The sequence below is a fragment of the Triturus cristatus genome, chromosome 8, assembly GCF_964204655.1.
Source record: "Triturus cristatus chromosome 8, aTriCri1.1, whole genome shotgun sequence".
NCBI classification, from domain to species: domain Eukaryota; kingdom Metazoa; phylum Chordata; class Amphibia; order Caudata; family Salamandridae; genus Triturus; species Triturus cristatus.
Genome location: NC_140591.1, coordinates 1,661,610,069 through 1,661,634,208, shown reverse-complemented (window position 1 = coordinate 1,661,634,208; position 24,140 = coordinate 1,661,610,069). Strand labels below are relative to the sequence as shown.

At 48.8% G+C, this 24,140-nt stretch overlaps 1 protein-coding gene across 1 annotated transcript in view; it reads right to left on the bottom strand.

The window, feature by feature from the left end:
* Positions 1-24,140, bottom strand: part of LCMT2 (leucine carboxyl methyltransferase 2) — a 115,577-nt gene that overhangs the window by 69,220 nt on the left and 22,217 nt on the right. The window contains exons 2-5 of the mRNA XM_085623589.1: positions 11,707-11,831; positions 10,663-10,744; positions 9,490-9,679; positions 8,512-8,668 (exon numbers count right to left, since the gene is read on the bottom strand). Coding sequence (XP_085479715.1) covers positions 8,512-8,668; positions 9,490-9,679; positions 10,663-10,744; positions 11,707-11,831 — 554 coding nt within the window. The remainder of the gene's footprint in view (positions 1-8,511; positions 8,669-9,489; positions 9,680-10,662; positions 10,745-11,706; positions 11,832-24,140) is intronic.

Here is a 24,140-nt window from a genome sequence, read left to right as displayed (position 1 = left end):
TGCTGCTGGTTGTCTTTAGTGTCACAGTCATTTGTCTGCTGCTTGCCTTGTCCATCTTAGGCCAGTCCCTCTCCTGGAGCACTGACAATTTACTTGAGTCCTTCCACTGCTCACGTTTAGAGAACTACTTTTTTTTGTCTTAAACACCCAACTAGAGTGCTAGTGTTTTCCAACAGTTCCCTCGTGTGCTTCCTTTCAGCCGGTGCTCCATCTTGCTACCTCTCTCTGTGTGCTTCTCCCCTGCCTCTCGGTGATGCATTTGCCTTTGCGTGCTTCTCTCCAGCTTTGCTTTCTCACCTATGTGCTTCTTTCACCTAGCTCCACATTGCTCTCTCCAGCCCACTTGCTTTTCTGCGCCCTGCACTAAACGTAGCTCTCTCTCACGTTGCTTCCCCCACCAGCGTCCCATGATGCTTTGCTTCACCGTGCCCTTACTTGCTTCTGCCCTGAGTCCCCTGTGTTGCTTCTGCCCCCACCTGTGTTGCTTCCACGCCTTATGCTTTAAGAAAAATAGTCCTCAGATCAGTAAATAAAAAGGGAAAAAAACGTTCATGTTATATAGCATTATGAATTCAACCGAGATCTGTTTCTGGGGGTGAGTGTCTGAAAAGTTTCAACGCTCCGTCTATCATCTCCATATGTTTGCCATGTTATGTAGCAGCCATGTGTATGCATGGGGCCCAGGCCTACAACTGGTGTGGGTGAACGCGTGATCGGTTTCTTTTTAAATTCTTCTTTAGCCATGCTGCACATCATCTGTGACTCTGTATTGCACTGAACAAACCATTTCCAAAGCGAATAGCTCCCAACTGCAATTCTGACTGGTTTTGCCAATGCTTGCTAAATAAGGCAGCTGACCTTGCATACACAGGTCATACTGCAGTTTAATTAGCAGCAACCAAGCATACACAAGCGGCAGAAATACTGTCAAATTTCAGTTTCAGGGACGTCTCTGTGTACTAAGATGAGCAGCTACACAGCCACTTTTTTTTCCCACCAATTTACAGCTACAGAATAGCGGGTGCCAATCTTGGAGCGGTAAAGACTCCTTCATACATTAAAATAGAATCTCTTGTCACTAGACTGTCCCGCCAGGCCCTTCAATGCCTCCCTTCTGTCTTGTATGGACCTTAGCTGTCTCCAGCATGGGAAGAGGCCCTGCAATGCCTCCCATGTGACTGTATGGACCCTAGCTGTCGCCAGCATGGGAAGAGGCCCTGTGAATCCTCACATGTGTCTTGTATGGACCCACGATGTCTCAAGCACGGGAAGAGGCCCTGCCATGTATTCCATGTGTCTTGTATGAACCATCGCTGTCTCAAGCATGGGAAGTGGCCCTGCAATTCATCCCATGTGCCTTGTATGGACCATAGCTGCGGCCAGCATGGGAAGAGGCCCTGCAATGCCTCACATGTGTCTTGTATGGACCATCGCTATCTTAAGCATGGGAAGAGGCCCTGCAATTCATCCCATGCATCATGTATGGACCCTAGTGTCTCAAGCATGGGAAGAGGCCCTGCAATGCCTCCAATGTGCCTTGTATGGACCCTCCCTGTCTCAAGCATGGGAAGAGGCCCTGCAATGCCTCCCATGTGCCTTGTATGGACCCTCGCTGCCTCAAGCATGGGAAGAGGCCCTGCAATGCCTCCCATGTGCCTTGTATGGACCCTCGCTGCCTCAAGCATGGGAAGAGGCCCTGCAATGCCTCCCATGTGCCTTGTATGGACCCTCGCTGCCTCAAGCATGGGAAGAGGCCCTGCAATGCCTCCCATGTACCTTATGGACCCTCGCTGCCTCAAGCATGGGAAGAGGCCCTGCAATGCCTCCCATGTGTCTCGTATGGACCCTCGCTGTCTCAAGCCTGTGAAGAGGCCCTGCAATGCCTCCCATGTGTCTCGTATGGACCCTCGCTGCCTCAAGCATGGGAAGAGGCCCTGCAATTCATCCCATGTGCCTTGTATGGACCATAGCTGCGGCCAGCATGAGAAGAGGCCCTGCAATTCATCCCATGCGTCATGTATGGACCCTAGTGTCTCAAGCATGGGAAGAGGCCCTGCAATGCCTCCCATGTGCCTTGTATGGACCCTCGCTGTCTCAAGCATGGGAAGAGGCCCTGCAATGCCTCCCATGTGCCTTGTATGGACCCTCGCTGCCTCAAGCATGGGAAGAGGCCCTGCAATGCCTCCCATGTGCCTTGTATGGATCCTCGCTGCCTCAAGCATGGGAAGAGGCCCTGCAATGCCTCCCATGTGCCTTGTATGGACCCTCGCTGCCTCAAGCATGGGAAGAGGCCCTGCAATGCCTCCCATGTGCCTTGTATGGACCCTCGCTGCCTCAAGCATGGGAAGAGGCCCTGCAATGCCTCCCATGTACCTTATGGACCCTCGCTGCCTCAAGCATGGGAAGAGGCCCTGCAATGCCTCCCATGTGTCTCGTATGGACCCTCGCTGTCTCAAGCCTGTGAAGAGGCCCTGCAATGCCTCCCATGTGTCTCGTATGGACCCTCGCTGCCTCAAGCATGGGAAGAGGCCCTGCAATGCCTCCCATGTACCTTATGGACCCTCGCTGCCTCAAGCATGGGAAGAGGCCCTGCAATGCCTCCCATGTGTCTCGTATGGACCCTCGCTGTCTCAAGCCTGTGAAGAGGCCCTGCAATGCCTCCCATGTGTCTCGTATGGACCCTCGCTGCCTCAAGCATGGGAAGAGGCCCTGCAATTCATCCCATGTGCCTTGTATGGACCATAGCTGCGGCCAGCATGAGAAGAGGCCCTGCAATTCATCCCATGTGCCTTGTATGGACCCTCGCTGTCTCAAGCATGGGAAGAGGCCCTGCAATGCCTCCCATGTGCCTTGTATGGACCCTCGCTGCCTCAAGCATGGGAAGAGGCCCTGCAATGCCTCCCATGTGCCTTGTATGGATCCTCGCTGCCTCAAGCATGGGAAGAGGCCCTGCAATGCCTCCCATGTGCCTTGTATGGACCCTCGCTGCCTCAAGCATGGGAAGAGGCCCTGCAATGCCTCCCATGTACCTTATGAACCCTCGCTGCCTCAAGCATGGGAAGAGGCCCTGCAATGCCTCCCATGTGTCTCGTATGGACCCTCGCTGTCTCAAGCCTGTGAAGAGGCCCTGCAATGCCTCCCATGTGTCTCGTATGGACCATCGCTGTGTCAAGCATGGGAAGTGGCCCTGCAATTCATCCCATGTGCCTTGTATGGACCATAGCTGCGGCCAGCATGGGAAGAGGCCCTGCAATGCCTCACGTGTCTTGTATGGACCATCGCTGTCTTAAGCATGGGAAGAGGTCCTGCAATTCATCCCATGCGTCATGTATGGACCCTAGTGTCTCAAGCATGGGAAGAGGCCCTGCAATGCCTCCCATGTGCCTTGTATGGACCCTCGCTGCCTCAAGCATGGGAAGAGGCCCTGCAATGCCTCCCATGTGCCTTGTATGGACCCTCGCTGCCTCAAGCATGGGAAGAGGCCCTGCAATGCCTCCCATGTGCCTTGTATGGACCCTTGCTGCCTCAAGCATGGGAAGAGGCCCTGCAATGCCTCCCATGTACCGTATGGACCCTCGCTGCCTCAAGCATGGGAAGAGGCCCTGCAATGCCTCCCATGTGTCTCGTATGGACCCTCGCTGTCTCAAGCCTGTGAAGAGGCCCTGCAATGCCTCCCATGTGCCTTGTATGGACCCTCGCTGCCTCAAGCATGGGAAGAGGCCCTGCAATGCCTCCCATGTGCCTTGTATGGACCCTCGTTTCTCAAGCATGGGAAGAGGCCCTGCAATGCCTCCCATGTGCCTTGTATGGACCCTCGCTGCCTCAAGCATGGGAAGAGGCCCTGCAATGCCTCCCATGTGCCTTGTATGAACCCTCGTTTCTCAAGCATGGGAAGAGGCCCTGCAATGCCTCCCATGTACCTTGTATGGACCCTAGTTTATCAAGCATGGGAAGTGGCCCTGCAATGCCTCCCATGTGTCTTGTATGAACCATCGCTGTCTCCTCGATGGGAAGAGGCCCTGCAATGCCTCCCATGTGTCTTGTATGGACCCTCGTTTCTCAAGCATGGGAAGAGGCCCTGCAATGCCTCCCATGTGTCTTGTATGAACCATCGCTGTCTCCTCGATGGGAAGAGGCCCTGCAATGCCTCCCATGTGTCTTGTATGGACCCTCGTTTCTCAAGCATGGGAAGAGGCCCTGCAATGCCTCCCATGTGCCTTGTATGGACCCTCGCTGCCTCAAGCATGGGAAGAGGCCCTGCAATGCCTCCCATGTGCCTTGTATGAACCCTCGTTTCTCAAGCATGGGAAGAGGCCCTGCAATGCCTCCCATGTACCTTGTATGGACCCTAGTTTATCAAGCATGGGAAGTGGCCCTGCAATGCCTCCCATGTGTCTTGTATGGACCATCGCTGCCTCAAGCATGGGAAGAGGCCCTGCAATGCCTCCCATGTGCCTTGTATGAACCATCGCTGTCTCCTCGATGGGAAGAGGCCCTGCAATGCCTCCCATGTGTCTTGTATGAACCATCGCTGTCTCCTCGATGGGAAGAGGCCCTGCAATGCCTCCCATGTGTCTCGTATGGACCCTCGCTGTCTCAAGCCTGTGAAGAGGCCCTGCAATGCCTCCCATGTGTCTCGTATGGACCCTCGCTGCCTCAAGCATGGGAAGAGGCCCTGCAATGCCTCCCATGTGCCTTGTATGGACCCTCGCTGCCTCAAGCATGGGAAGAGGCCCTGCAATGCCTCCCATGTCCCTTGTATGAACCCTTGTTTCTCAAGCATGGGAAGAGGCCCTGCAATGCCACCCATGTGCCTTGTATGGACCCTCGTTTCTCAAGCATGGGAAGAGGCCCTGCAATGCCTCCCATGTGCCTTGTATGGAACCTCGCTGCCTCAAGCATGGGAAGAGGCCCTGCAATGCCTCCCATGTGCCTTGTATGGACCCTCGTTTATCAAGCATGGGAAGAGGCCCTGCAATGCCTCCCATGTGTCTTGTATGAACCATCGCTGTCTCCTCGATGGGAAGAGGCCCTGCAATGCCTCCCATGTGCCTTGTATGGACCCTCGCTGCCTCAAGCATGGGAAGAGGCCCTGCAATGCCTCCCATGTGCCTTGTATGGACCATCGTTTATCAAGCATGGGAAGAGGCCCTGCAATGCCTCCCATGTGTCTTGTATGAACCATCGCTGTCTCCTCGATGGGAAGAGGCCCTGCAATGCCTCCCATGTGCCTTGTATGGACCCTCGCTGCCTCAAGCATGGGAAGAGGCCCTGCAATGCCTCCCATGTGCCTTGTATGGACCCTCGCTGTCTCAAGCATGGGAAGAGGCCCTGCAATACCTCCCATGTGCCTTGTATGGACCCTCGCTGTCTCAAGCATGGGACGAGGCCCTGCAATGCCTCCCATGTGTCTCGTATGGACCCTCGCTGTCTCAAGCATGTGAAGAGGCCCTGCAATTCATCCCATGCGTCATGTATGGACCCTAGTGTCTCAAGCATGGGAAGAGGCCCTGCAATGCCTCCCATGCGTCCTGTATGGACCCTCGCTGTCTCAAGCATGGGAAGAGGCCCTGCAATGCCTCCCATGTGTCCTGTATGGACCCTCGCTGTCTCAAGCATGGGAAGAGGCCCTGCAATTCATCCCATGCGTCATGTATGGACCCTCGCTGCCTCAAGCATGGGAAGAGGCCCTGCAATGCCTCCCATGTGCCTTGTATGGACCCTCGCTGTCTCAAGCATGGGAAGAGGCCCTGCAATGCCTCCCATGTGCCTTGTATGGACCCTCGCTGCCTCAAGCATGGGAAGAGGCCCTGCAATGCCTCCCATGTGCCTTGTATGGACCCTCGCTGCCTCAAGCATGGGAAGAGGCCCTGCAATGCCTCCCATGTGCCTTGTAGGGACCCTCGCTGCCTCAAGCATGGGAAGAGGCCCTGCAATGCCTCCCATGTACCTTATGGACCCTCGCTGCCTCAAGCATGGGAAGAGGCCCTGCAATGCCTCCCATGTGTCTCGTATGGACCCTCGCTGTCTCAAGCCTGTGAAGAGGCCCTGCAATGCCTCCCATGTGTCTCGTATGGACCATCGCTGTCTCAAGCATAGGAAGTGGCCCTGCAATTCATCCCATGTGCCTTGTATGGACCATAGCTGCGGCCAGCATGGGAAGAGGCCCTGAAATGCCTCACATGTGTCTTGTATGGACCATCGCTGTCTTAAGCATGGGAAGAGGCCCTGCAATTCATCCCATGCGTCATGTATGGACCCTAGTGTCTCAAGCATGGGAAGAGGCCCTGCAATGCCTCCCATGTGCCTTGTATGGACCCTCGCTGCCTCAAGCATGGGAAGAGGCCCTGCAATGCCTCCCATGTGTCTCGTATGGACCCTCGCTGTCTCAAGCCTGTGAAGAGGCCCTGCAATGCCTCCCATGTGTCTCGTATGGACCCTCGCTGCCTCAAGCATGGGAAGAGGCCCTGCAATGCCTCCCATGTGCCTTGTATGGACCCTCGCTGCCTCAAGCATGGGAAGAGGCCCTGCAATGCCTCCCATGTGCCTTGTATGGACCCTCGTTTCTCAAGCATGGGAAGAGGCCCTGCAATGCCTCCCATGTGCCTTGTATGGACCCTCGCTGCCTCAAGCATGGGAAGAGGCCCTGCAATGCCTCCCATGTGCCTTGTAGGAACCCTCGTTTCTCAAGCATGGGAAGAGGCCCTGCAATGCCTCCCATGTACCTTGTATGGACCCTAGTTTATCAAGCATGGGAAGTGGCCCTGCAATGCCTCCCATGTGTCTTGTATGAACCATCGCTGTCTCCTCGATGGGAAGAGGCCCTGCAATGCCTCCCATGTGTCTTGTATGGACCCTCGTTTCTCAAGCATGGGAAGAGGCCCTGCAATGCCTCCCATGTGCCTTGTATGAACCATCGCTGTCTCCTCGATGGGAAGAGGCCCTGCAATGCCTCCCATGTGTCTTGTATGGACCCTCGTTTCTCAAGCATGGGAAGAGGCCCTGCAATGCCTCCCATGTGCCTTGTATGGACCCTCGCTGCCTCAAGCATGGGAAGAGGCCCTGCAATGCCTCCCATGTGCCTTGTATGAACCCTCGTTTCTCAAGCATGGGAAGAGGCCCTGCAATGCCTCCCATGTGTCTTGTATGGACCCTCGTTTCTCAAGCATGGGAAGAGGCCCTGCAATGCCTCCCATGTGTCTTGTATGAACCATCGCGGTCTCCTCGATGGGAAGAGGCCCTGCAATGCCTCCAATGTGTCTCGTATGGACCCTCGCTGTCTCAAGCCTGTGAAGAGGCCCTGCAATGCCTCCCATGTGTCTCGTATGGACCCTCGCTGCCTCAAGCATGGGAAGAGGCCCTGCAATGCCTCCCATGTGCCTTGTATGGACCCTCGCTGCCTCAAGCATGGGAAGAGGCCCTGCAATGCCTCCCATGTCCCTTGTATGAACCCTCGTTTCTCAAGCATGGGAAGAGGCCCTGCAATGCCTCCCATGTGCCTTGTATGGACCCTCGTTTCTCAAGCATGGGAAGAGGCCCTGCAATGCCTCCCATGTGCCTTGTATGGACCCTCGCTGCCTCAAGCATGGGCAGAGGCCCTGCAATGCCTCCCATGTGCCTTGTATGGACCCTCGTTTATCAAGCATGGGAAGAGGCCCTGCAATGCCTCCCATGTGTCTTGTATGAACCATCGCTGTCTCCTCGATGGGAAGAGGCCCTGCAATGCCTCCCATGTGCCTTGTATGGACCCTCGCTGCCTCAAGCATGGGAAGAGGCCCTGCAATGCCTCCCATGTGCCTTGTATGGACCCTCGTTTATCAAGCATGGGAAGAGGCCCTGCAATGCCTCCCATGTGTCTTGTATGAACCATCGCTGTCTCCTCGATGGGAAGAGGCCCTGCAATGCCTCCCTTGTGCCTTGTATGGACCCTCGCTGCCTCAAGCATGGGAAGAGGCCCTGCAATGCCTCCCATGTGCCTTGTATGGACCCTCGCTGTCTCAAGCATGGGACGAGGCCCTGCAATGCCTCCCATGTGTCTCGTATGGACCCTCGCTGTCTCAAGCATGTGAAGAGGCCCTGCAATGCCTCCCATGTGCCTTGTAAGGACCCTCGCTGTCTCAAGCATGGGAAGAGGCCCTGCAATTCATCCCATGCGTCATGTATGGACCCTAGTGTCTCAAGCATGGGAAGAGGCCCTGCAATGCCTCCCATGTGTCCTGTATGGACCCTCGCTGTCTCAAGCATGGGAAGAGGCCCTGCAATTCATCCCATGCGTCATGTATGGACCCTCGCTGCCTCAAGCATGGGAAGAGGCCCTGCAATGCCTCCCATGTGTCTCGTATGAACCATCGCTGTCTCCTCGATGGGAAGAGGCCCTGCAATGCCTCCCATGTGTCTTGTATGAACCATCGCTGTCTCCTCGATGGGAAGAGGCCCTGCAATGCCTCCCATGTGCCTTGTATGGACCCTCGCAGTCTCAAGCATGGGAAGAGCAGTGATCCAAACACTCACCGTGAATTGTCCATGTAGGTGAGCACGACCTCGGCCAGGAGCAGAGTCGGACTGGCAGGATCCATGCCCACCTGCTTCAGCCCATCTTCCAGCAGTGATAAGTCACTCAGATCTATCCCCAGCAACATATAGTCGTCTCCATGGAGCCCAACGAGTCCTGCGAGAGAAGAAGCGAAGCAATAGCATGAGCAGCTGACCACGCACAAGGGGGGCCAAGAGAAAAGAGTGGCACATCCCTGAGAATGGAACTACTGATTAATAAAGTTTGGAATATAAAGATAATATTAGTTTTATTATTCTGCGTGATAACAAGGACATGTCTTTATTAATTTAACACAGATGACAATATGGAAAAGGAGATTGGAGCAGTGAGAGAAGGTGTGAAAAGACAGCTAACTACAAAAGGAGGAGAGGATTGTTCAGCAGGGGGAAATGGGTAAAAACATACAAAATGAAGTAAATAATAAGGGCCAATGAGTTCCCTTTCTGCTGGAGTGGAAATGTGTGTCTTCTTTCAGAAAACCACAATCGGATTCCATTTACTGATTGGCGCCCCCACTCCCTGCTGCCTGGCTAAGGCCACTCAAGCGGCCCAACGTATGGATTTAGGAAACCTACCATCAAGATAGGCACACAAAGTTACATTATCCTTAATTCTACTGAAACATCAAGGCCCTAGCACAACTAGCATAAGAACTAGACCCCTAGCCTGGAAAGAGGCCACAACACCATCAACATTCAAGCTTAGTGAAAGAAAATGCATAATTTAGCACCCCTTGAACAACAACAAAAAAAAGAATAAGGCAGTGTGTGCAGATCAAGCTTAATGTGATGCACCCTACAGTCAAAGGCATTATACATACTGTTTAAGGCACGCAACACACCTTTTGGCTGGACACACTACATCCCTTCGCTCTCTACAATGCCTGACCCACAGGCAGACAAGCCTGGGTCATCCTTTGCTCTCACTGACCTTACCAGAAGAGGGGCAGCGGGCGCTCTCCGATACTCCCACGAGCCCCGCGAGCTCTTTCGTGCGGCTTATCAGGGCAGCTTTCCGGCGAACCACCTCAGGAAAGTCCACCTCACACACCACAGCATTCTTGAGAGCGCCGTCTGATTTCAGGCGGAAATATAAAGAGTCAAAGCCCGCACCTAAAGACAGAATCTGTAGGGAACAAAGAATGCAAAGTGAAGGGAGCTGCGGGATGAGGAACCCGTGGAGAGGTTAAAGAGCCATCATCTGGCCCCAAGGGAAGGACACAAGTAAAATGAGCTTACGAGGAGCCGTGGGGAACAGGAACCTCAGAGGGTCGCTGGCGGAGTTAGGATGTTGGTGAGCGCCACCCATCCACGTGCCAAAATCCCACTAGCGCCAAGGACTCTATCCAATAATGTTCGAAAAATCACGGAGGGGGCCTGGATCCGCACACCCATCAAGATTTGTGAAGTTGTGTAGCATAGAACACCCCTTCCTCAGGCCACTGGGGCTCTGCGGCTACGGAGGAGAAAATTATGCCACAGCATTGCCTAAAGTATGTGCCAACATTGCCAGCATTGTCTAAATGATGTGTCAACAATGTGCCAAGTTATAAAGCACCCTATCTGCGGCTCTATTATTTAGCTATTTTGTTTTTTAATAGAAAGAAACAAAAAAAGATCCCAAATCTATAGAAAATATAATGAAACTATACAAATTCAGCAGATGCAACTCAAGATTTACAATCAACAATGAATGATTCTGCCTGAAAGCACAGGCCTGCAGAGGGCAAAGGGGAAAACACTTATAGACTGTGCGCCTGATCAGCACACGAGGGAATACACCTCAGACCACCCGGATTAATAACCACAACATTTGAGCACCGGAGGCACATCATAGTCTACTAATGCGCATCCCGAAAATACATCATACAAAACACATCAGCAAGTCTTTGCGGCTCTTGAGATGTGGAATAAGCACAACACGTGTAGAACTGTTCAGACAGAATCTCAAAAAGATGGTTTTGCTACAAATCATCCACTTTTCCAGAAATCCGCGACCCGTGTGCCCTGCAGCCAGACACCGGGTCTGTCTCTCCTACAAGGGAAGGAGCAGCAGGGGCCAGCTGGCCTGGTCTGTGCAGCCCCAGGAAGAGGAGTTTCAGTTCTCACCTGCCTCCTGCAGGATTCCTGGGAGCGCAGCAAGAAGTTCCTCACACACTGGTCCACAGCGCGTGCACGGATGTAGTAGCCCCTGGATGGATGAAACAGATCGATGAGGCGATGGGTCATCACCATAATAAACTTTATTCGATCAAAATAGACCATTAAATGACAAAAAGGAAAAATATTACAATAAAATAAATAGACGATATCATTTCCAGTGCGTTATAAAAACGCTTCATAAAATGATGGTATTAAATCTTTCGTTGCACCCCTTTCTAAGACATCCTAGTAAAAGTTTTACATTTGGAGCGAAGATCTGAAGGGAGGGAGAAAAAACGAAAACCTCAGCTAGGGGTCTGGTATACAGGCCTCCCCACACGCATTTCTCTTCAGATCACCAATATTCCCTTGAAACTGTGCACAGCGATAAGTCATAGATCAGAAGGGTGAGCCCCAAAGACACAGAGCTGAGACTTGCACAAGAGGCCAAGCTGCGCATGAGGATCATGCGGCGCTGCTGGGGGCCGAAGCCAAGCGCAGGATTAAACTTGCTGTGCTGCTGCTCTGCCAATGTTTGTTCTCTGAAGTAGGGATGCTTGTGATGGAGCGGGTAATGCAAAATGTTAATACCCTCTCCATTTGCATGTCTACACTAATTAGAATAATCGATTCATTATAACCATATTAAGAGTATGAAGTGATTTCTAAATCAATTTTTGCTAATATATGAATTATACGTGGGATTTGCATTTGCATGGCCTAATTAATATGTAAACTAACTTATGTATGCATACTAATATTAGAGACATTAGAATATTGCATGTTATATGTTACTTTTGTGAGATTATACATTGGGCCGGGGAACACAATCGCAGCTCCAAAGCAGGAGAGGACAAACCCAAAACCCCAATGAGAAGACCCAACCGTCCGACAAGACCGGCACACGGAGATCAGGTGCTGGACCATAAGTTGAGACATGGCATCCTTCACCGCAGACTGAGGGTCAGCCTGTGCTCTGGAAGGGCAGTGACAGGACCACACGTTACAAACCTGTTTATCAGAGGAGCTCTCCTGGTTTTCTTGGTCACAAAACAGCTCAGAAAGTCATCGGGAAAATACCCCAGGGCTGCCATGGAGCATTTACTGACGATGCTGCTGTCGTTGGTTCCCTGGACCTAAAGAAGAAACAGGCAAGAGGAAGTGAGTTCAGAGATGGTTAGCAAGAGCTGCTCTCCATGCACCAGAAACAGGCATTCAATGTTAGAGCAGCAGGCAGGCGATACCCAAGCACCAGAAACAGGCATTCAGTGTCAGAGCAGCAGGCGGGCGATATCCATGCACCAGAAACAGGCATTCAATGTCAGAGCAGCAGGCAGGCGATATCCAAGCACCAGAAACAGGCATTCAATGTCAGAGCAGCAGGCGGGCGATATCCATGCACCAGAAACAGGCATTCAATGTCAGAGCAGCAGGCGGGCAATATCCATGCACCAGAAACAGGCATTCAATGTCAGAGCAGCAGGCGGGCGACATCCATGCACCAGAAACAGGCATTCAATGTCAGAGCAGCAGGCGGGCGATATCCATGCACCAGAAACAGGCATTCAATGTCAGAGCAGCAGGCGGGCGATATCCATGCACCAGAGAGGGATCAGAACAGGGCTCTTGAGATTGCTCTCTCAATACACCACACAACGGTCACTCTCAGAGCAGGTGTGTGCTGACAGCTGATATCTATCTGTACCAGACACAGCTCCATGTCAGGGCAAGGTGTACTGGACTGTTCATCAGCATGCACCAGGCATGGGAGCCTGTGAGGGCAGGTTTTTGTGGACACTTCCTCTGCATGCAACAGGGGCGATTGCCAGAGCAAAGGAGTACCGGTGTCTGATTTCCTCACATCTGGCTCAGGCCTTTATGAGAGGAGTTGTGTGAAGACTACTGACCTCCCTGCATCAGATGCAAGCCATTGTCAGAACAGAGGTTTTAAACAAGTGACCAATGGCAAGGCTGATCAAGAGCTTCGGAGTTTTTTTGCTGAATTTTTTTTTAGGTCGAACTCAGAAGAGGTGCTTTTCAGATATGCTTGAAGCCTTGAGCAGGGCGAAGCAGAAATTCAGTTCAACAGCATGGAATTGCCTGTTGGATACGTTTTGCAGCATGTTCCGCTAAAGCTATTGAGCAAATCAATCAATCAATCAATCAATAAGGGTATTATAAGTGCGCTACTCTCCCCTGGGGGTCTCGAGGCATTGGGGGGGCGGGGTGGGGGGAAATCAGCAGATCTGTTTAGCCGAAGAGCCAGGTCTTAAGGGTCTTTCTGAAGGTGTCCAGGAGGGGGTGAGTCTGATGTCTGCCGGTAGCTCGTTCCAGGTCTTGGCTGCAATGTGGGAGAAGGATCTTCCGCCTGCTCTGGCTCTGTGGATGTGCGGGGTTTCAGCCAGTGCGAGGTTGGAAGATCGAAGGTTCCTTTTGGGTACGTGGAAGTTGATTCTGTTGTTGAGGTATTCGGGTCCGGTGTTGTGCAGGCATTTGAAGGCATGGGTGAGGATTATTTTGAAGGTGATTCTTTTGTCCACGGGGAGCCAGGGGAGTCTTTGTAGGTGTTTGGCTGATGTGTTCGTGCCGGGTATGCCGAGGAAGAGTCTAGCAGCGGTGCTCTGTATCGTCTGGAGATTGCGGAGTAGGGACTTGTTTATGCCGGCGCAGAGCCCGTTTCCATAGTCCAGTCTGCTGGTGATGAGTGCGTGGGTGACTGTCTTCCTTGACTCAGAAGGGATCCACCTGAAAAGTCTTGCGGAGGGTGTTGAAGCAGCTGGAGGTGACAGCGTTGACCTGTCGGTTCATGGTGAGGCATGAGTCGAGTACGATGCATAGGTTTTGGGTGTGGTCCACGGGGGTTGGTGGGCTTCCAAAGGCGGTCGGCCACCAGGTGTTATCCCATGCTGAGGGGGTGGTTCCAAGGACTGCCGCTTCGCTGCGGGGGTTGGTGAATTCTTGCATGACAGTGAGGAGTTCCTTGGAGTTGGCAAAGATTTTGTTGTGGATGAAGGTCCTTTAGGTAGTTCGGATTTGATTGTGGTAGTCCGTCTTTGTAGGTGGTGTAGTTTTCGGGTGTCTTGGTGTTTCTCCAGTTTTTCTCCAGGCGTCTGCAGGTGCGTCTGGCTTCTTGGAGATTGGTGGTGAACCAGGCGGCTTTCCTGGGGTGCCGTTTGTCAGAGTTGCGTAGCGGGCGAGCTCGTCTGTGCAGTTGGAGATCCAAGTGTGGAGTTCTCTGGCTGAGACGTCGGATGCAGAGGTGTCGTGTCTCGGGTGGAGTTGAGTTGCTAGTCGGTGACCTTGCTCAAGTTCCTTATAATAATAATAATAATCCACATTTGTAAAGCGCGAACAATCACCCGTAAGGGTCTCTAGGCACTGGGGGCCGTCGGGAAGATTAAGCAAGCTATTGCCCAGAGTCACATGGTGCTGGGCTAATCTGACGCCGGCGCTGGGTATCTAACCGTGATCCCCAGATTCCAGAGTCAGTCGCCCTGGCCGCGGCACTACACCTCTTCCTTCGTGGTGGGCATGGGGCTGGTTTGGGTGCCTTGGGTTTGTCGGCGGTAAAGTCTACGCAGTGTGTGGTCGGTCCATGGGGGTTCCATTGTGCGGCTGAAGTGGACGCTGTTTCCTGCTGCGAAGATGGTGTCGAGGGTGTGACCTGCTCTGTGGGTCGGTGTGGTGACGAGTTGTTGTAGTCCGATGTTGGCGAGGTTGTCACGAAGGGCTATGGAGTTTGGGGGTCGCTGGAGTTGAAGTTCAGGTCTCCGATGAGTATGTAGTTCATTGAGGCTATGGTGTGGGGTGCAAGGAGGTCGGTGATGGTGGTGGCGAAAGGGGCCCGGGGGTCTGTAGATGAGAGTTCCGCGGAGCATGGAGTTGGGGCTGGTCTGGGTCTGGAAGTGCAGGTGTTCGGCGGAAGGGAGAGTTTCGCTGGGGGTGGTGGGGCGGAGGGTGCTCTTGTGGGCGATGGCGAGGCCCCCTCCCGTGTGGTTGGGGCGGTCCTTCCTCTGGATCTTGTATCCTTTTGGGATGGCGGTGTTGATGTTGGGGCCGGAGGAGGCGCTGGTCCAGGTGGCGATGTCTGGCAAGAGGGAGTCGAGTAGAGCAAAAGTTTCCAAACTTTCTGCTGGTGCCACAACAGACACAGGAGCACACTTCTAAGCTCCCACGGACCTCAGGGGAGCAACTTAGAGACTTTCAGGGTGTTGGGCAGAGACCAGCAACATTATCCAGTTCAAGTTCAGTTGTGACTGGTCAGCTGGGCACTTTAAAGTTAACTATGTTCCTGGGTCCCTCCCAACTGGTTTTCCTGTCAGGGGAAGAATTTGTCACCCCGCTCCCAGTCCACTGTCCCTATTCTGGGGACAGTTTTCATACCCGTTTCACACCTCATGCAGGCCAAGCACAGGCTGGGCAGTGGCAGGAGAGCAAATGTAAATTAACCTCTAGCTTTTAATGGTGTCTGTCGCTGGTACAGGTCAAACGTTGAACAAAGTATATAATGTAAACTTTGACTTTCCTTACGTGCCAGTTACAGCCTGACCCGTGACAATGTTGTTTGGGGTCTAGCCACTGGGAGAACATGCCCTTTCTAATGTCAGACATATTCTGCTCTTAAAAATTATGCACCCTAACTTGAGGGCAGAAAGGTGTGCTTAGGGTGTGTTATATTTAATATAAAAAAACAGGTTTTTCTACCTGTCAAGAGTGATTTTAATAGCCTGTGCTGCAGTGTTTAAGCAGCTGCTGGCAGGCTACAACAGGGCAGGCCTGAAGCCATGTTTCCGTGTTACAAACGTAAATGGCACAATTAAGTGCTGCACTCCACGTGACATTTAACTTTCTGTGCCCAAGGTGTATTTTCTGCACCTATGGCCATTATAAGTTAAATAAGTACATCAAGGATTAGCCACTTTGTTCATCTTTTAGGGGCCAGAGAAAAGACACTGGACAGCAGTGGTCCAGTGTGCAGTCTTAAAAAAAAAAAATCTACTACATTCAACAAAAAATGGAGATGACCACGCAAAGTGGGGCATTTTTCACAAGGATGTATGTTTGGTGGGAGTGGTCCAGTTGCTGTGAATGATATACGCCACAAAAATCCCAGCAAGCTGGAGAGGTTTGGATGTCCATAGACATACAGCTTCATAATAGACGGCCTGAGGGGCTCGTCTTTGTACGATGGTCTCACAAATCTCTTGGGTCATGATATTGATGGATGTTCTTGTGTCAATAATGGCATTCACATGCCGGCCCCCTATCAGTACTCAGCACTTGGGGGTGGATCTTGCTCTTGGAATTGATCAGCAGCATGCACCACTTGGATGGTGCCTATTGCCTAGTAGTATTCCGGGTTGTCCTCCGTGAGGTCACCTAATGTTGGCATGTACCGCCTGGTTCTGAAAATCTCTTTGTGGCCAGTATAACCTGTATACAATCGCAGTCGTTCATCATGGCTCAAAAAATCCACTCACTATGGAGAGCCAGATTTAATCAGGGCAAGCTATTTTAAGGGCCTACTCGCCCGTTCTGGTGAACAGACAACAGGTGTTATGCCTGCTCACCAAGAGTGAATGAGTAATAAAGAGGCCTTTAAATCTTATCTTGCCACAGTTGCTCAGCTTTCAGAGACAGAGGTCAAAAGTCAGTTTGTCTTCCTACATTTACTTTTCTTTCTGTGACTGAAGTTAGCGGATTTTGTAAAGTGAACTGTGTGACAAGCATGCTGTGCAAAGAATGTGAAATGAAAGGCTGTAAGATTTCAGGATTTTTTTTCTAACACTGAAACTGCAAATAAGTGAACTGTTCAAACATTTCAAATATTTTTCACTAGTTGTTATGAAGAAACATTTTTATAATTCTATGATGGAAAAAAATATTTATAGGATCCCAACACTTTACTTGGTAATCTGCAAATGTCAAAGATTTTTGCTGAAATCCAGTTTGCAAACAATGTTTATGTGCTATATAGTTATATCAGTACTACATGTTAGTGGTGACGTTTTGTGGCAATTTCAATGGAAAATGTGCTCTTTGTAAATGACAGTGCACTACCACATCACACTTTAGCAATATATTTATGAAAAGTGATTTTTTTAAACAACTAAGAGGCAAGCCAGGGATCGTGTGTACCTTATATGTGGGCTCAATTCTTATTATATATGGAGAAAACGTTTAGTCTAGTAAATAGAGTTTTTTTGTACAGCAGAAATAGTAAACTTGCATATTTGAAGGTGCTTTCTTATGTGATAATAAAGAGAAAGGCGGCTCCATAAGACAAAATATTTGCCTAGGATCACACAATTTGAGACCAGTTCACGGGTCAAGTACATTTGTTAGGTAGAGAAGATTATTCAAGTTACTAGACCTGCATGTCTAGTAACATTTTTATGATTTTTAGAGCCCTGTTCATTTTGCCACAGGCTGAACACTTCTCGCCATTGGCCAGATATTAGAGGCTTACGCAACTTCCACATGGCTAGCACAGTTTTTAGCTCTCTTCTGCCTTGTGTGATACTGGCCCTTGAGATTTGGTTGACTGGTTACCTTTTGATATGCTAGTAGAGCGCTTCTTCCACGTGCGAGTCCTAGGGTCAAAATGTCTTGCATGGATTTGACAGGGTTCTGTAAATGAGTAGCCCTGTATGAAGAGCACCTTGACCGCTCCATTTCATCACGCAAGGTGCAGGTGCTGACGAGTGCACCCAAGTGGACATGGAAGGTGTCAACAGATTTATCAGTGCTCTGCTGCGCCTGGCGCAAGAGAAAACGTTTGTAGTCTGGATTGACCATGGGTTCGAAGTGAGTGTTAAGAGCGGCAATGCAAGTGATGTACGTGAATGGGGCCCCTGGCGTGGAAGCTTATATAAGCCCTCTCCTGCCAACTGCAATTGAAAGGGGAATTTCCTGTTGTCTTCCACCACTGTGGCTGCAAAATACATTTCAAGCATTGCACCCACAACTTCCCCTTCAGTGCCTGTGCCACAGTGGCCCTGCAACAACCAAAGGTTCAAATGCAGGGATCCGCACCATGGCAGTAGCCAGTAACACATTGCTCCTCTTATAGTGTGGCATGTGTGGTCCTCGCCTTCTCCGCTGTTCAGTCATGGAGCCCCTGGGGTAAAAGCCCTTCTGCTATACTTTTCTGAGGTGCTGCTGGATGCACTGTGAGCATAGGTCAGTCAGTGCTCTGGAGCAGGCTGACCAGCTTTTCGCTGCACTGTACTTGCTTCTGTGTTGGTAATATGGGTTGGCTGAACATGCCTGTACCACTCCGATCTTAAAGCAGCCCCCTTAGCAATCAAGTGGCATGGGACATCAGGCACACTGTGGTGGTAGTGCAGCTTTTGCTCTGACAGTTTGCATGCCCATGAGACTGGTGTACCTCCATGTGCAGCAATGCTGCAAGGCTCTTCGTGGCCCCGCAGCACGTAGAGTCCCTTGCGTGGTCAATGTAGTTTGACGCAACTCGTCGTGACCGCGCAGCTGCCTCTCCTCGTGAGGGAGAGAGGGGCTGCCTAGCCAGAGGGCGAGGGTTATTTTGTCATCATAATGTAATGTCGGCACAATGTAAGGAGGAGCAAGTGGTTTGTCTCCCCTCCCCTCCCCAACACAAGCCCCGTGCAGGACCATTTTAACCCAATAAAGGCAATTGAGCCCAACTTAGACATGTCCCATACTGCGCTGGTGCATTAATATAGGCATGAGGCATGCTTATTGGTTGTTACATCTTGGCATTATGATTCTTTGTTCTGACAGACACTTGGTAGTCGAGGATTGGTGCCTGTTGCAAGGTGTGCTTTGCTGGGCTTTCCGAATATATATACATATTAATCTTGGTCATTGCTTCTGCTTCCTACTGACATCATTAACCCAGCACCAGGGCACACCCCTGCTGCCCTTAGCATTTTGAGCATGTGCAGCACAGAGACTAGAATTGCACAGCACCTAAGTGTGCGTGCATTCAAAACTACGGATGGGTTGTTTAAAATAAATTTGACCTGTGATTTACCAGCTACTGCTTAATTTGTGGAAAATTTTGTTGATGTGGAATATCACCTAAATGAAAATGGTGGCAGAATTTGCAACTTACTCACCCATCCATCAATAGATTCCCTACAGTGAGTTAAGTACCCGCTCCAGAGATCTATCTCCAACATGCATGTCATTTATGCCTTAAATGTACATGTTCTGTGAGCGATGAAAGCTTGTACTGGTCTGCGCTGCTGAATCTTTTCTGTGAGGAAGAACGCACGTGCTGTCTTCTGAGAGTGGGAAGTTGCTTAGCTACTCCCATCCTCTACCAGTTCTGTGAGGAAGCAAAACGCTGCTGCTGCCTGATTTGTCTCTGTCCTGATGAGGAAAACTTGCTGTGCTGCTGCTCTGCCAAGGTTTGTTCTCTGAAGTAGGGATGCTTCTGATGGAGCGGGTAATGCAAAATGTTATATACCCTCCCCATTTGCATGTCTACACTAATTAGAATAATCGATTCATTATAACCATATTAAGAGTATGAAGTGATTTCTAATCAATTTTTGCTAATATATGAATTATACGTGGGATTTGCATTTGCATGGCCTAATTAATATGTAAACTAACTTATGTATGCATACTAATATTAGAGACATTAGAATATTGCATGTTATATGTTGCTTTTGTGACGAAATTGTAAGTCGCATTAAATAGTAAGTATAATTGCTTTGAATGTTGCTATCATGCTAGATAATTACAGACACATAGGGGAATTAGTGAGGGTTTAACAATTTATTAGCCATTTCTATGTATTAATTATGTTTCGTGTTTGTTTTGCTTAAGTTGACCATTTGGGCATGCCACAAAATGGCCGCCTCTTACACTTGACGGGTCGAACTACACTCCACAAGGTTCTGGGTGAAGTGCGCCTGCGCCAACGCCAGCAACAGTGGCCTCGTCTTGACCCTAGCCAGACTGTACCCACCAAGGACATCCTGGGAAAACTGCCAGGACCCTGGAACAATGGACTGTCTTTAAAAACCGGAACCAGCAAGTGTGATGATTTAATGGACAAAACTTCATGAGAACTTTAACGGACGACCCTAAATCCTCCAATCAGAAAGGCCGAAAACCAATATTTGTTACTTTTTGACAGTGATTTCATTATAAAAAGGTGTTAGAATAGTGAGGAGCGCGCTCTCATTGGTTTCCTGACGTTATGCTGACGGAGAGGACGGGGACGCTGCAGGACAGCTGTTTCGTTGAATCTTTAAAGGACTGAATTACTGCCCAATTTCCTGATAAACTGAACTTTCCAATTAAATGGACATAGATTGACGGGAACGCGCTTATGGTCTCAACCCAATCTATGGGACTGTAGCGTGCAGCAGGACAACCTGATTGACTTAGTGGACGACAATTAGCCAGAATAGGTAAATATGGTAATTTGCAGTTTGAATAACATTTTCTTTCGGATTTGCATTAATTGAGATAAAGCTTGTTAATAATCATTTACAAATGAGTTGTGTTGTTTATTCATGAGGAATGTTAAAATTCAAAAGTAAATGAGGGAATTAGAAGGTCACCTGAACACGCAACTAACTTAGATATATCGCGTCACATGGAAGGGATATTTAGAATGTTAGGTATAGGATATGTTAAAGCATAGTTATGTAAAATTATCGTTCTTTAGGTTATAAGGTATTCCTTCGATGTCAGCGTTTGGAACAATCATATCTCAGAAAGACAGACCAGTGAAGTGTGAATGTTGGTGTTATGGGCCCCACCAGTGAATGTATTGAATGAATGGGTTAGTGAGATATCTGGTCTGTGGCGAAAAGAGGATTTTGGATTCCAAGCTGCATCAGTATTTCTGGTAGCAGAGTTATGGTTTGTTATTGTTTGGGTTTGGTGATTATTGCTTGTACATTGCTGATTATTGACTGATATTGGTTTATGTACTAACACTCTATGTTGAGTTGCGTCGAGTTTTATGTTGTTTGCACGGCTTCTGGGATGTAGGAAGTCGGAAGTTTGTAACGATTCTGTAGTAGAGCAGAGGTAAGCACTGCTCTCGGGAAAGACGGAATTGTTGTTGCCCTGTAGGTACACAGGGGGAAACGTGTAACGATTGAAGTTGCACGAACCATTGTCTGAGTTCGATTCGGTAGCATTGTCGCGTGTTGCCATTAGAGACATTTTCTGTATGAGAAAAGTGTGCATGACAGCGAAGGTTACCAGTGAAATTTTGGTCTTAGGTACCAGGAGTCCAGAAGGTATTCTGATAACGCTTATCACTGAGAAGGTAGCAGGTGTTCTCTGAGCTTGCTAGAAGGACAAAGTAGAGGGAAGTGCTACTTTGTTAACGTTATAATTCTGTAGCAGGACAGACTGTTCGCTGTTCTCGGGAAAGGCAGAATTCTGTGTGATTGTACAACATTTTTCCCGTGTGAAAGTGCGTGAATGAAAAAGCATTCCGGTTAATTGCGAAACTCTGGTTTTATTTCTCAGGAGCATTGGGTCTCCAACTAAGTGTCTTAATTCTAGAGAAGCGGTTAGCTAATGCTTGCTAGAAGGGTAAGGTAGAGGGATGTGCTATTTTATCAACAGAAGTAACGATTCCGTAGTAGGGCAGAGGCAAGCGCTGCTCTCGGGAAAGACGGAATTCTCCTGAAAAAGGTCTTTTTACTATTCTTTGGTTAGCGAAGCGGACAATGGTGGTGTTTTTATGAAGTTACTAACAGAATTGTAAACTTGAAAAGCTTGAAAAACTTACCGAGAAATTTTTGTAAAGGAGGGGTCAGTAGAAGCAGGAGTAGGAGCAGCGGCTGTTGACGTCAGAAAGACCGCGCTGGGATTGGCCAGTTGGCTGGAGGCGTAGATATTCCTGATTGGTGCACTAGTGTACGCTGCACTAGGATAGGAAAATTACAAGGTGACGTAGATGCTCCTGATTGGTGCATTAGTGAGAGTCGCGCTGGGATTGGAGAATCACAGAGGTGACGTAGACGCTCCAGATTGGTGCGTTAGTGTGAGTCGCGCTATGATAGGACAGAATAACAGTACAGTTGTAAGGAGAGACTAGCGATACACGGAAGACAGAAAAATGTATTGCGATCCACCGGAAAAAGAGAAAAAGTCTTGGTTTGGTAAAGTTAAAAGGTGGTTTAAAAAGAACAAACCAATTGTGACTAGGGAGGGACAGTTACTTCCTCCACTGAAAACCCCCGCATCCTTTATGGTTGCAAAATACGGATATCATACTTGTATTTGGTTAGACAATTGGTTAAAATATACAGAAAAGGACGGAGTTTTGGCATTTCTGGAACATGGTTCATTTAATTTGGCAGTCTTGAGAAACTTGAGAGAGAAAATGATGAACTTAGAACCAAGACCTAGACCGACGCAGTTTGAGGCATTGACAGAATGGGAAGATGAGATGCATGAGCGAGAGAGACAGAGGAGTGGTGGAAGATATAGGTACTTGTTTGGTAGACAGTACGGACATGAAAGTCATGATGATCGGATGAGAAGGTGGCAGAATGCTAGTATGACTGAAGGTTTGTTTCCTGTACGAACTGCAGAGGACAATGGAGGACGCAAATGTACAGAGAAAAGACATAATGTAGAATTGAGAGGATATGGAGTGAATGAATCAGAGGATGATGTTCTTGATGACATGTTTTATAAAAATCCACCACCGTATCGACCAGAAAAATTAACACCAAATGCCCCAATGAGAGAAGCCTTACAAATTATTAAGACAGAACCAATGTCGCAAGAGCTAGAGAAGAGTAACTCCATCAGAGAGGTAGAAAAGAAGTCAGAGAATAGAATAAATGGAGAAAATTCAGCAGAATTGGCAAAAACCACTTTAGAATTAACGAAGAAAATAAGAGAATTGACAACAAATTTGGAAGCTGTAACTGTTCCAGTAACGATAGGTCCAGTATGCCCATATTTGATAAACAAAAAGAAAGCGAACATTGTTTAACAGTTCCTTATAAAAGCAATAAACCGATTGAACAGCCAAAACGAGAATCCATGGACACCGACGATAAGTATGATCGAACCAAATGTTTCAAACAATCCATTCATAAGCCAGAATTTTCCTGAAAAAAAGAGTAGAATGACAGTAGAATCATTATTAGAACCACAAAAGAATTTGGAACGAGGTAGCATAGAGAAACCAATAGGACCATCTACAGAAGAATTGAGTGAATGGTTAAGAAGTTTACAGAAAAAAGATAAAGAATGCCAATCGATCGATGTGGCCAAGTTAAGAATGGTATTGGAAGAGTTAATAGTAGGAACTAGTCCTGCAGAAAAATTAAAAACTTACCAAGATGAGGAATTACTAATTTTGTGCAAAAGTGTGACATGGAGAGCGAAAATCCTACGTGAAAGGTTAGAAGTAGCAAATGAAATGGGAATAGACATTGAAAAGGTAAAAGCTTTGCAAAAACCATATAGAATTGATTTCACTGAAAAGGATATTGAAAATTTGAACACCACAGGACGTCAGATTAAGGAAATAATTGTCTTATTGAGAGAATGGGGAGATGTGGAAAAATGGAAAAGCAGGTGGTATAGGAAGCGTCATGATACCTCAGATAAGACATTTGCAGCATTTTGTGTAAGAGAAAAAGAAAAGGTAGTAACAGAATGCCCTATGAGAGAGATTCCAGGAGGAGGATACGTACATGTCCCATGGACGAGACAAGATATTTTGTCTTTTACAAATGATTTCCCTCGACTGCGCGAAAAGCCTGTCGAGTGGTACAGGCAGGTAGACAGATTTGTAAAATTGTCTAAAGTATTATGGATTGATCTGAACAGTCTATTTGACATAATAGTACCAGCAGATTTATGGACAGAGTGTAAATTAATGATTAATTGGCCAACTCAAGAATACCCTAGGGATCCAAAAACAGGGGCTCCAGACCCTGAGGTAATAAAGAAATATGAACAGGTTATGGCATTTTTGAAAAACAAGGTACCTCCTAAAGAGACAGACTGGGTAAAAATTGACCGAACACATCAAGAAAGTAAAGAGTCAGTATGTGCATATTATGAAAGGCTAACACTAGCTTTTAAACAGTTTAGTGGAGATGAGAATTTGAGTGAAAAAGATTCGAGTCATTTTGTATACAGATTTGTATATGGTCTACGTCCAGAAATTAGTGAAATAATAAAACAACATACTGTTGATTGGCAAAATAAGAAAATAGATGAAGTACTGCGACATGCTAAATACTTTAGTGATGAGATTGAGGCAAAACAATGAAAATTGAAAGAAAAGGCTATGTGGGCACAGGTAAAAGGTAGCAGAAAGGCAGGAAGCTCAATTGGCAGAACAAGCGAATAATACAGGAACAAGACAAAAATTGGGTCCTGGGAAAGGAAATATAGAAAGAGCTAAAAAGAAGTTCCCATGCCATAATTGCGGTAGGATAGGGCATTGGAAA